Raw genomic sequence first — 13,743 nt, 5'->3', positions numbered from 1 at the left:
TACCAAAATTAGCCACGAGAAACCTTGTGGCCCTAGAGAGAGGCACCATTCCTCACCAAAGGATTTTTAGCATTTGTCCACCCAAAAATTACATTGATCAATGTTCAGTTAAATTATCTCCAATAGTCAAGCAAAGACCAGAGAACTCCCTAAGAGCAGAAAAGCCAAACTTCCTTCTAATTCCATTTGCAGCAAGTCATGAAAGCAGAAATAAAAATATCTTGAGAACATCTGGTCTGCCTGCAGGAAAGGCTTTTGGCCTCATAACCCAGGTTCACTCCAGAGCCAGAAAATTCCTTCCTTCCATTTTTGATCCCCTCTGCACCTGTCCTGCCTGAGCCCTGAATCTCAGCAGAGCCCCTGCCAGGAGCCACCACCACCCTCCCCTGTGCCACCTGTGCCACCTGTGCCACCTGCACAGCACCTTCAGCTCTGTCTTGCACCGAGTCTTTTCCCCCAACATTATTAGAACTCAGCAAGTTGGAACACTTAACTGTCATAACTTGATTTTCTAGTCCTGTAGACAGAAATACACACAAATTTATTTATCAAATGTGTGATAATTCAGTTTGCACGCAGACAAAATAAATCAATTTGGCCAGTGATTTCTTAAGCCTCCAAGTAATTTTCTATTCCAATGACACCTGAAGGAATTACAAAGAACTAAAGGTTCTTTCACTACAAAATTCTTAGAAAGAGAATATAAGATTTATTAACCAAGAAGTACAACCTGTGTGCTTTGCAAAAGATAAAAACAGGTCCAGAGCTGAGGTTTACTTAAACTATTTAGGGAAAAACTTGAAGAAAGAGTTGAGAGTAGTTACTGTGTGTGTGGCTTCTGTTAAGAGCTGAAGTTTTACAATGTACAGAAAACCACAAATCTGTCCTGGGTAGTGGTGGGGCAGTTGTGTGGATTCCTGAGCTGCTTAGGATGCCTCCACTGCAGTTGTATTTCACAAGCCATATTCTCTGCTGTTTTGATAATTAATGAAGTGATCAGGACAGGAAGAAATTAGAGTGCTTTAAAATTTTACTATTTCATAAAATCACAGAAGTGGTTATGAAAGAGACACTAAATCTGGCAGGAAACACCTGCAAGATGTGAGCAGTGCCCAGGCTGGCAGCACAGCCCGTGCCAGGCTCTGGGCGAGCTGCTGGGCTGGGCACAGCACAGGGGGCAGGCAAGGGGAGCCCAGGAGGGTTTGGGGGAGTTCACACCTGATCTGGGGGAGCCCAGGAGGGTTTGGGGCATTTCACACCTGATCAGGTGAGCCCAGGAGGGTTTGTGAGGGTTCAGACCTGGTCACCATGAGCCCAGGAGGATTTGTGGGAGCTCAGACCTGGTCAGGGAGCCCAGGCAGGAGCAGGAGCACACCCAGGGACAGAGCCCCTGAGCTCCTGGGCACAGAGCAGGAGTGACACTGAACAACCTCAAACCTGCACTATGGACAAACCAAAGGCCTGCTAACAGCCCTAAAGGTCTGAGAGCCACTGTGACCCCCTGAGTAAGCACATAATTAAGTAGGGTGTTTTTAAGACATGTTTAATTAGGCCCCCAGCCCCTCCTCACCCCCCCCTTCCCCAATTATGTACCATTTCCCCCAGAGATACACAGCTCTGTTAATTATGTAAATAAGTCATGCACTATTCCCTGAAAGAATTATATTTCTGTGAAATACTGTTCATCTATTATCAATAAAAATAAATACAAGACATATGATTTGCCATTAAAAATAATTTTTAAAAGCTCGATGATTTTTAGTGTTTTTCCTGACTGAAAATACCTGAGAACTGAAGTAAAACAACTCACAACTGGAGTTATGTTTCTTCTATACCTCAGATGGTCAGCCAAGCATTAAACTAGATAACACATACAGAGCCATAGAGAATAAACTTTATATGCAAACTATTGATACCCTAACAGAGTAATAGAAACAATGGTGTTAAAATTAACAGAGTGAGATTATACTCAACAAAATGCACATTCAATTATTTTGGATTGTAAAGAAGGCATTTTGATTTGAAGACCACATCTGAGATATTTGATATCAGACCCTGCAAATCACAGTGAGTGACACTGAGGTATTTCCTTACCCTCTCACACTGACAGGCACAGTGCAGCCTGCCTCCAGTGGAACCAACACCTGCTAAAGGTACCTGACTCAATAGCTGAAAATTCAGATGTGCATTATAGACAACTACAATTAACACAGTAAAGGTTAGCTTGGATTACCAAAGAGGGAAGGAAAAATGCTGAAGTATCTCAAGTTTCTGACTGAATTATAACAGAATTCTCTTAGTAAAGGAGTATTTGACTTTTACTTCCCCTATACATGACTTGAGAGCTCATTTAAATGTTTGTCCAACTGAAATTTCATGCCACAAGAACAACAAACTCAGAGTTTGGAAAAAAAGGCCTCTTGGTGCTGACAGCATGAAAGTGCTGCTGTCACTCATAAAGGAGGCCAGGAATCCTGAAAACCTGAGTTAGCACTAATTGCCACATGCTAATAAATATAAAATCACAAAGAGGAGCTTCTGCATGTGAACTTCATGGTCTGAAGGTTACCATTTCCCAAATATTCCAGATCCTCCTAGAAATGTGAGTGGAATTATGGATCTGACTTTCCACTTCAGGAACACCTAACAGAATATGAAATTCTTCCATCACGATGGTAATGAAGCTCAAACTCCATCCTCCCACAGGAGATTCCACAAACAAATCCAGTAGGAAACAGATCTGTGGAGTATTTATACTTGTTTTGGAACAATATGACAATGATCCATCACACCAGTGTTTATATTTCAGTTTTTAGAGTTGATGAAAGAGAAAAATACCTGACAATGTGGAGTTCAGGGAAGACATCTATCCCCCAGTCTGAGCCATACCAGATCCATCTCCTGAGCCCCACAACCTGACAGGTTTGCAGCCAATCTCCTCCCTGTGCCACACAAATCAGCACTTGTGCAGAAACACAGGGATCAGTGCTTCTTTTTGCCTTGGACAGTACCTGCTGATACCTCAGTTTCCCACCCTCAGAACAGACCATGGCTCTCCCACTCTCAGTGGAGCACTGAGGACAGAGACATGACTCATGGAATATTCAGCCAGGGCTGTGATGTGGACAGACAGAACAGTTTTGGGTTTTTTTAGATGGCAAATAATCAGTCATTTACACAAAGGTAACTCTAGAGGGATGTGCCAGGACTCTGTCACAACCAAGGTGCCCCTCACTGACCCGCTGGGGGAGGAAACAGCACGGGAGAGAAGCTCATTCTCAGCCCAGAATGTTGTAATGGAAACACAGAAATGGCTCTGCTGAACCTGGAACCACTGCATTTGCTTCTTTCTAGAGAAGCACTGCCAACACCTGATGGCCACTCTAGAGTCCAAATGGAGCCTGCACGAGTCACAGCCCAGGGGCAGTGTGTGGCACCCCTGGCACAGCCCAGGGGCAGTGTGTGGCACCCCTGGCACAGCCCAGGGGCAGTGCCTGGCACCCCTGGCACAGCCCAGGGTCAGTGTGTGGCACCCCTGGCACAGCCCAGGAGCAGTGCCTGGCACCCCTGGCACAGCCCAGGGTCAGTGTGTGGCACAGCCCAGGGTCAGTGTATGGCACCCCTGGCACAGCCCAGGAGCAGTGCCTGGCACCCCTGGCACAGCCCAGGAGCAGTGCCTGGCACCCCTGGCACAGCCCAGGGTCAGTGAGTGGCACCCCTGGCACAGCCCAGGGGCAGTGCCTGGCACCCCTGGCACAGCCCAGGAGCAGTGCCTGGCACCCCTGGCAGAGCCCCCTGTGCTCACCTTGCCGTCGAATTTGGAGTACTCATTGAAGGGGTTGTTGAGCTGCAGTGGGCACTGCTCCAGTCTCACAGAGAGGATGGACTGCTTCCCAGAACATGGGGATTTCACCCTAAAATTCTTCTTTTCGAACAGTGAGCTCAGCTCCTCTGCTGCAGGTCAGAAAAGAGATTAGAGGCATGGTGTGAGGAGATGTACAGAGGCTGCTGCTCACCACACAGAGATAACATCATAACAGGGAGCACAAAATCAAATAAATAAACCTACAAATGCTTCAGCAGGGCAGGATCTACCACCACTCTTTCATAGCCCAAAGACATGAAACCATTAAGAAGCCTGAGTGATGCCCCTGTTTAGGCTGAGAAAAAGGTGAGTTTTTCCTGCACAGAGAACAGACCAGATCAGTGTGAGACGCAGCTGAGTCAGAAAACAATGAGGAGAAAGGCACATTCCTGGCCTCTCTGCTCGCCCACCTTCTCCTAAAGGAGCAGGGAACAGGAAGGGAAGGAGCTGCTGCCCCAGGAGCAGCAGAGCTGGCCCTGAGCCTGCAGCCCGTGGCACAGCAGCCCTGCCCTGCAGTGACACCCTGCCAGCTGCAGCCTGGCACCTCCCCAGGACAGGATCAGCTCTGCGTGTGCCACTCCTCATGGGGCACTGGGACCAAACCAGCACCACCCCAGGACAGGATCAGCTCTGCACTTTCCTCATGGGGCACTGGGTATGGCCTCCCCTCATCAAAATATCCAACCTGAAACCACCATTCCAGATCAACAGTCTGAACAATAAAAACACAAAAGCTTTCTAAAACAAAGGGGATGCAAGATCAGGAGGTCTCTGTGTGGTCTGTGAAGGCTCATAAAAGCCTTTTTATGTGAAGAAAGTGCACAGCTGAACTTCCAACAGCAGCTCAACTTCCAATTTACTTTAAAAAACCCTAGGAAATAGGACTTGTTGTGTTACAAGAGCACTATGAAATCAGGACAGAGCCTGGGTGCGTCAGCACATCAGTTCCAAGGGCTCTCATCTGCAAGGAGCTGTGACTGAAGCTGGTCAAGGTTCCTCACAGCTGCTCCAGGAACCAGAGCCCCAGCCTCCATCCATCCGTCCGTCCGTCCGTCCATCCATCCATCCATCCATCCATCCATCCATCCATCCATCCATCCATCCATCCATCCATCCATCCATCCATCCATCCATCCATCCATCCCTGCCCAGAGCCCAGCCCAGCTCCCCTGCCCTCGTGTCCCCACAGCTCCCAGATCCACATCCTGCTCCTCCAGGGAGATGGAACTGCTCCCAGGAGGGAACGGCCTGGCACTCGATCTGCAGGGACTTGGTTCATTTCTTAGAGTGCAAAATTAAAACCTGTCAAATGATAACTAGTCAAAAGCTCCATTTATTTTTATCAGCAGATTGCCTTAAAATTCAGGCAGTTGGCAGAGGTGCTAAATACTGGCACTGAGAGATCCCCAGCGGGCTTGTGAGAGGCTGCAATTAGCCAAAAAAGCTTGATTTAATCCCTTTCAATGTGGCCACTTTAACTCCATTAGCTTGTTTTGGTTTTTCAACAAGCACTTGTACTTAATTTTTTAAAAAAATCTAAAGCATTATATTAGAGTATTGCCTTTAACTGATAATTCTTGGGCACTGGGAACGGACACTGGGATCCAATACAATGGTTTTACTTGTACAAGTGAAAAATCAAGTTTTTATCTACAGCTAGATAAAAATGTATGTCTTGCATGTCAGCATGGGCTGAATACAAGACTTTGGAAGGATTTCCTTGACACACTGTTAATTTGCATTTTATATGCTCTGAAATGAAGGAGTGTAAGATGTAAAGGTACAGAGGATATCCTGATGGAGGAATGTAAGGTGTAAAGGTACAGAGGATACCCTGATGGAGGAATGTAAGGTGTAAAGGTATAGAGGATATTCTGATGGAGGAATGTAAGGTGAAAAGGTAAGAGGATACCCTGATGGAGGAATGTAAAGTGTAAAGGTACAGAGGATACCCTGATGGAGGAATGTAAGATGCAAAGGTACAGAGGATACCCTGATGGAGGAATGTAAGGTGAAAAGGTACAGAATGTAAGATGCAAAGGTACAAAGAACATCCTGAGGGGCTCCTCCTCCTCCTTGCTGCCGTGTTGCTCATGCCAGTAAGGGAGAAGCACTCAGATCTCAGTGGCCAAGCACAGGAGGAAAACCAGCTCTGCCAGCAGCCCTGAGCCTGGAGCTGTTGTGGAACTTGTTTATTTTTATTTAAATCTGCTCTGCAGCAGGCAGGGACTGATCCATTTGCCTGCACATTCCTCAGAGGGGACAAGTGTGGCTGCTGGGGACACATTGTGGGGAAGGGGATTGAGCACAGAGCCCCAGGAGCAGCAGGGGCTGCACAGGAACCCTCAGAGTGCAGGAGACACAGGAGGATCTGCATCATCATCAGCCAAGTGCTATAAAATACTCAGCAAAGAGGTGGAGGTTATGGTAGATTAACCTTTAAAACCTACAACTCTGCTTACAGAAGGAGAAAGGCAAAAACATTTCAGAATGCATTAGCAGGGGTATCCAACACAGCTGAACACTGAATTAAGGATTAGTGTGGCTGTGCTGCTCGTGTGAGCAGCTTTGTTCACTCCTCTGAAAAGACATTAGAGTGCTGGAGAACGTTCTGCAAATGACAGCCACGGAGAGAGGAGGAATTAGGCAAAAAAGGGAGATTACAGAGGGACCTCATTAAGATATACACAAATTTTGAAAGAAGCAGGCATGACAGACCATACAAAGGTTTGAATGTCTGTCAAACACCACAGAAATAGAAACTAGCTTGAGCTCTAAAATAGGAAAATGGAGACAGATTTGTAATTTCATATATTACAATTTAAACTATGTAGAACATCCAGCCACAAATACTTAATTATATAATTAACAAAAATAGAATTTAGTATTTTTTGAGAAATCAGTGATAATAGTTTTACCAAGGAAAGGCGAGATAAGCCAAGGCAGCATTTATTATGCTTGCATTTAAGCAGATCACACATATACCCTTTATTTCTTGGGATTTGCACCTTATCTAAAGAAGTAGCTACAAAAACATTCAATACAAGTAAACTCTAAAAAATCCTCCATGGCACCAAACACTGCTGGAAGTGGCTGGGAAGTGCCCTGGAGACCCTGGTGCTGCAGAGACCTGGGCAGAGCCACTGCTGTCCCCACAGTGCCACCAGGGCCCCTGCGAGCCCCCGGGGGGACAGACACAGTGACCTGATTTGGGGATCTCTTGGGAATTTTTTGGGAATGGATTTGGGGATTTTTTGGGAATAAAATTGGGGATTTTTTTGGAAATGGATTTGGGCCAGGAATGCCTCAGGGTGCAGAGCCCACCCCATAACTCATAACCCAACCTGGCTGCCCAACACTTCTCTGCTCTGCTCTGCTCTGTTAACCCCTGAGCGCCCTGGCCAGGGCTGGCACCTGGAACAGCACAAAGAATTGACATTTCCTCCGTGCTGTGAAACCCTAGGGGAAAATTACAAACTGCAGATGTTGTAACCATCACAGGCAGGAATAAAAACAGTAGGAAAATAAGAGATATTTTCTTTTACCTGAGCAAGAAGTATTTCTGTCTTTCCACTGAACGTTTTTGCATTTTATTTGATTTTGTCTCTCTTTCCGCAGACGTTCTAGTCTCTGAGCTTGAAAAGAAATATTACAACTATAAGTTTGTCAATGAAAGTTTACTATAAACAAAGACATAATTAACTACCTTTATATGAATAAAGATGTTTTATACTGCATATGTAGGGGGAAAAGTCATAAAATTTTAAAGGTGGCACCCCTGAAAAGCAAATACCAACAAAAACATGAAAATGTTCTTGATTTATAATTGAAATTAGAGGATATAAAACATTAATAGAGATCATAAAGATAGTATTAACATGGAAGAGAATAATAAAATGTGAAAACTTCTGTGATTAATATGACATTTCATTATATAAATCATTAATAACGGTCTTAAAGGAATTTTAATGCACAAATGAACTGAAGTGAATATTACATTACAGGAATAAAATTACTGTTATGAATTACTCTACCCGTTTCAAAAATTAAAGATAAATGAACTCAGACTAGACTATTAAAGTTTTAAATATAAAATCCTTTATCTAAAAATCATGAAAATTATAAAATGTCAAAGCGATATAAATTAGCACAGCTTTTTCTTCAGTAGGCTGAAACAGTTTATAGGTAGTAAAATAAATGATTTGTATCTTCACAACATTAGTCAAATCCTAAAATGAATATAATATTTCTTTACATATATTTTGACTCCGTCTTCAAAATATGGTTGGGAAAAAAAGCCCCAAATAGTTCTGATACCAAAGAACTTTCAGCCCAGGGTACCAGACAACAACTTAAATCACCTTTTTTGTTAACTGTAAGACTTCCTTGGGGAAAAAACCTGATGGAAGGCACCCAAGACAATGACGCCAAGAAAGAACTGATGTCGTCCACTCAAAATAAGCAGATCAGACTGGGAAGTAGTCTGCTGATCCCCAAAGGAAACAATTTGCTGGACATATTAGCAATTTTGATGTATTGAGATAATTCATTAACTAAAATGGGTTTGTAGAAGAGATTCTAAAATGCTAAATTACTCTGACAGTTTTTGGATACAAGTGGAGTTCCCTGAGCCTTTCCAGCAATTAAAAAACATTAATAAATATTTTCTGTCCCTTCTATTATTATTCTTTTACATTTAGGTCCTTGAACTGAATTGTAAACAAGGAAGTAATTTTTTTTCCCCCATAAAAACTGTCAATGAGAGAACTGATAAAAAAATATTCCTTTGAAGTTTAACAGCTGCAGCAAGCAGTTTAAGGTACAAGCACAAATGGGGACTTTGGTAAGTATCTGCCATTAACAACACAATGATAGAACCTGAATACCTCTAGGTAGTTTCCTCTTAATGAAATAAGAAAAATATCCCTTCTCACAAGTTTAAATATTGGGAAAACACTGTTGTAGCATAGATAGTTTATTCTGAAAGAAAAGCTCCACATTTGTACCAGTTACTGCCCACACTGTAACTCAAAATTACCTTCCAAAGCCCTTTCTTTCCAAATGAGCCATCAGAAAATATAAATAAATACTATTTTAATATCAGAAAATATAATCTGTTAGATGAACAGGTAAACAAGGGATTAAGGAAAAGCCATAGACTAGAAACAAGATAATGCATGTTTTGATCTGTTTGATATTTCCACCCCCTGTCAAAATGTCCAAGAGCACAGTCAGCACCTCCCCTGAGCCCCTCCTGTTCCTCCACTGGAGCTGGTCAGAAATGACCATTTCACTGTGCCAAACCAGAGGGAATGGCCAGCACCTGCCAGAAATGAGAATTATTGAGGGTTGCTGTCACAGGCAGCCAGTGACAGTTTTGGGTGTGAAAAAGCAAAAGTCTGGTGGCTGCCCAAAGGCAGCTGTGGTTTCATTGATGGTCAGCCCTGAGCTGAGCCTCAGTGCCCTGGCTTTTCTGGAGCCTCTCACAGATTCCTCCTTGTGAAAGGCATTTCAGCACCTCCAACAGCACACACATTTTCCTGGTGAAGCAGAGCACAGAGGTGCTTTCTGGGCTCTAGGTGGTGTTATAATACCTGCAGAAATCATTTTAAAAATATCATACAGACACGGAAAAAAGAGGTCAGTACTGACCACTGTACAGCAACCTTCTCATCTGTATTTTACCTTACAGAACTCGTGCTCATAATATTCCTCAGGTCTAAGCAGAAGTCTGGATGTCCCCTGCATGAAACACCAGACAGGAGAGCTTTCTGCCAGCCATGACAAAAGGAGTGTATTTTGTAAAGGTGTTCACCCTTAAACTTCCTGATTTGGTACCTTAAACCCTAGCTCAAGGTTTTTCTCAGAAATAAAACTTTAAGAGACAAAATACAGACAAATCATTCCCTTTGTTGGCTCACATCAAACTTCATTCCTCTCTTTTATAACAAATACATTTGATGCCTCACTAGGCAGATTTTTTCTCAGAAAATAACTATCCTGTTCAAAAGTTAACACCCCTCCAGACAGTAACAATAGAGATATCAAAGACTGTTCATGTACTTTGGATTTAGATTTGATGTCTCCACAATTTGAATTTTTTTATATATATAAAACTGACTACCTCAATGTTCTCCTGCACAGGAACAGGTAAAACAGCAATTAAGGCTCAGTTGACAGCATGCTGAAGTAACTGAATCATTATGTATCCTTGTCTAAAAGGGCCTGAGCACTCCAAAGGGAGTCTGACAGGCACCAGGCTGCTCCTGCTCTGCTCTGTCCTGCCAGCCAGGCCCAGCCAGGCCCAGGGAGGCCCAGCCAGGCCCAGGGAGGCCCAGCCAGGCCCAACCAGGCCCAGGGAGGCCCAGCCAGGCCCAGCCAGGCCCAGGGAGGCCCAGCCAGGCCCAGGGAGGCCAGGGCTGGGCTGCTGCAGACCCCACGCACCTGTGTTCGACCGGCGCCTGATCCCAAAGTCCCAGCTTGAGGTAATGTCCACGGATTGGGAGTAGACGTAGCCCTGAGTGTCCCCATTGCTGCCCTGGGGCTCTGCCCCGCTGTCCCCGCAGGCTGAGGAGGGGTGGAACTTCTCCAGGTCCACGTCGTGGTCGATGAGGACCATCTCGCACATGCCCGTGTCATCGCTGGTCACGTGCGACTGCCGGATGTGCGCCAGGATGATGGTGGGGTTGTCCAGGAAAGCCATCCTGTCTCGAGGCGCACCCTCACCGTACTATCTCCTCGCCATCTCGCTTCATGGGCACACGGACCTGGAAACGGCACACACGGCATTGCAGGACAAACACAAACAGCTCAAGCCCCCGTCCCCAAAGGTCTGTGTGGGATGCACAAACCCCGGCTGACTCAGGGCAGGCTGGTTAACTCTGCTCCGCTTCACTTGTGCCACACTGGCTGCTGAGATCCTCTTAAGGAGCAGGGGCTTTGGAGGAGAGCAGGACACCAGAGATACCCACAGACAGGTCCCAGCACTCCACATGGCTGCTGCAAGGCCAAACACCCCACAGTGCTGCACACAGGAGGATGGCAGGAGAATCCAGAGCAGAAACATCTGCCTACTCCAACTAATCCATTTACAAAACCAACAGGGTTTTGGATTTCTTTTCACCCATCTCAACTGTTTCTGCTTTGCTTCTGCATCTACACACCAACTTTTTGAGTGCCTTATTACAGACTCTCTTCAGGTTTTGTATTTCCAGGAAAAGCTTTAAACATGAAGAGATTAGTGTCTCAGGGCAGAATATTGAACATCTGCTGCTGCATGGTGCTTCACACAGGGCAAATGCAGAAACACAGAAAGCTCTGTGACCAAATACCACACGCCTGAGCTCTGAAGCACTCTAAGAACAGTAATTGCCACTTACCTAAGATATTTCATTCAGAGCACTCAAGTGGCCTTTTGAAACAAAGTAGAGGGCAAAACGGAAAAGGAAAAAACCCCAAACCACAAAACCCAAACCACGCTCACATTGTTATCTGATTTTTCTGTAGCTGTGGCTTTGTAGTGATGCCAATCTAATTCAAGCCCGGGCTGACTCTGAAAGGGGCAGCTCCGTGCCCTGCCTGACCTGCTCCAGGAATTCCACCATCTCCCAAAGCTGGCACTGGAGCTGTGGGCTGAGCTGGATCAAAAAATTACCTGCTGAAAATAACCTAAAAAGGAAAAACAAAAAATTATTCCTGATCATGCAGCAAGTCCATCAGTGAGCAGCAGCAGGAGCCCTGGGGACACCACCTGAGGGGGCTCGGTCTGAGCTCACACACAGGGCAAGACTACGTGTAAATTCCAGCAGGTTGAAATCCCACTGCTTTTCTAGCCAGAAGAAAACACTTTATAGAGCTGCATATGTGTGTTTGGGATTTTGAACTCAGAAACACCAGCAATCTCCTGTCCTTGCTGCTTGCAAAACTGCTGCTTAAACCACACAAAGCCACTTCCCATGAAAATCTGCTAGAGGCAGCTGGCCTTCTCCTGGGATATTTTAACAGAGGGAAGGGACAGAAAGGACCAGCCAGGCTTGTTCCAGAACCATAAATTCTGCTATTAGTGAAATTCACTCCAGCAGGATCCTTGGAGACCCTCAAAGCCCAGCTGGACCCAGCCTGGAGCTTTGCTGGCCCTGCCTGGGGTTGGGGATTGGGATGGGATCTCCAGAGGCTCCAGAGCACCACAACTGCACACTCTGCTTTAATTTCTGACTCTTGCCATCAAAGTAAGCAGGGCTGCTCCTGAGGGAGCTCTCACTGTCCTCCAAGGGAGAGGCCACAAGGCAAATGTGCCACCCAAAGGACTGATGTGCCCAGGGCTCTGACCCTGCACCAGCGGGACCAGCACCCTGGGGCCTGAAAAACACAGACACAGCCAAGCACAGCTCATGGACATGGCAAAACACACGTTGAGAATATCCTTTAAATTGAATTATTTCTACTCACTGATTAGGAAAAGCCACATGTACCTGCAATTGGCAAAAACTTGTTTAAATAAGCAACAGCCTCAGGCGTCGGAAAGGTCTGCAAACTCCCAATCAAAAATTACTGCTGCCCCATCAATGTGTCATATAAATGTTGGCATGTTAATTGTGTATTTATAAGATTGTTAATGGTTAGTTAATTTACCTCCCACACTATTATTGTACTTGAAATGATTTAATGTCTGCTGAGGGAGTTAACAACATGTAACAGCAGATGCGAGTTTTACCTTTATACCCTGCACCCCGACTTCTGCCATTAACAGTGGTGTGCTAAATCAGCCAAGCTTCTTCCCAACTGAACATCTGCAACTGCCTCTCCCATAGATCTGAACGCTGAGAAAGTGCTGGAAATTCTACACAAGTTTTACACAAACGTATTTTTATTTCCTCCTCTTCAGAATTTTCAAAAAGGTGCATTAAAGCTAATTTATCAACACATTAAAGCTGACTGGCAACTCTCTGAACAGTAGATATACTTCAAAAAACAAAAAAAAAAGAAAGGGCAGACCCCAAATTCAGTTCAGGTTTTGATGCCACATTTAGTAGTTGTAGCCTCCAGAATTCTAACCAGTTCTCCTGTTGATAAAGGCACAGACCCACCCTGAGGAACAGCGACTTCCAGTGAGAGAGAAGAACTCAAAGAAGCAAAGTTCAGTTTTGCAAACCTTTACACAAACACCTTGAAGGTTCCAGCAAAATCACAGACCCAAAATCAATGTCTAGATCTGCTGAGATCTGCCAGCACACCCCTTCTGCACTCCTACACCCACACACCATCACCACATCCTCATGGAGGAGCCAAATTTAACAGGATTCAGGGACTTTCTAAGCATCAGCATCTCATACATCATCATAAACAAAAAATAAATGTTCTTCTAATACTTGTGCTATACAAATGATATTCTACCATTGAATAAAGCACTTTGCAGGCAGCTGTCAAACACACTCTGTGCAAACACTAAAACTGAAGAGAACAATGTGAAATCTCCAAAATGTTAGAGTTTGGCATTTCTGTCCAACAGGATACAGAGGCTGGGATTGAATGATGTACTGACTGGCAAACACCTGTGGTCAGCACACAGGTGGACAGAGACCTTCACTTTCTCCTGATCTTTATTACTCACCTATCTAACTGCCTGCACGCTGTCTGACCAACAGCCAGGGATTAATGCTCCCTCTGCTCTTCTTGGCCCCAGTGCTGTGATTCTGCCCTGCCCTGGGGGCACAGCCCCCTCCGCCTGGGGCAGGCACAGAGCATCCCCAAAATGTCAAACTGCACCATCAGGAGGCCGAAGGCCCTGCCAGGACTCACGGGCACTCCGTGGCAGCAGCAGACAGCTGCATCTCAGCGCACTATTTCTGTCAGCAGCGCTGCTCCTGCAGCTCCCCACG

The 13,743-nt window shown here is 45.2% G+C and overlaps 1 protein-coding gene across 7 annotated transcripts in view; it reads right to left on the bottom strand.

Moving 5' to 3' along the window:
• MAPKAP1 (MAPK associated protein 1) overlaps window positions 1–13,743 on the bottom strand; it is an 82,155-nt gene that overhangs the window by 61,994 nt on the left and 6,418 nt on the right. For 2 of the 7 annotated variants that reach the window (XM_064727894.1, XM_064727889.1), the window contains exons 2-5: window positions 11,349–11,533; window positions 10,310–10,632; window positions 7,411–7,500; window positions 3,806–3,954 (exon numbers count right to left, since the gene is read on the bottom strand). In XM_064727894.1, the coding sequence (XP_064583964.1) occupies window positions 3,806–3,954; window positions 7,411–7,500; window positions 10,310–10,568 (498 nt within the window). In that variant the 5' untranslated portion in view covers window positions 10,569–10,632; window positions 11,349–11,533. Of the gene's footprint in view, window positions 1–3,805; window positions 3,955–7,410; window positions 7,501–10,309; window positions 10,633–11,348; window positions 11,534–13,743 lie in introns of those variants that run through there. The other 5 variants (XM_064727890.1, XM_064727891.1, XM_064727892.1 and 2 more) reach the window with 3 other exon arrangements.

This window comes from Zonotrichia leucophrys, chromosome 17 (assembly GCF_028769735.1).
Source record: "Zonotrichia leucophrys gambelii isolate GWCS_2022_RI chromosome 17, RI_Zleu_2.0, whole genome shotgun sequence".
Taxonomy (NCBI): domain Eukaryota; kingdom Metazoa; phylum Chordata; class Aves; order Passeriformes; family Passerellidae; genus Zonotrichia; species Zonotrichia leucophrys.
Note: the sequence above shows the minus strand (reverse complement) of the source record. Positions and strands in the feature narration are given on the sequence as shown.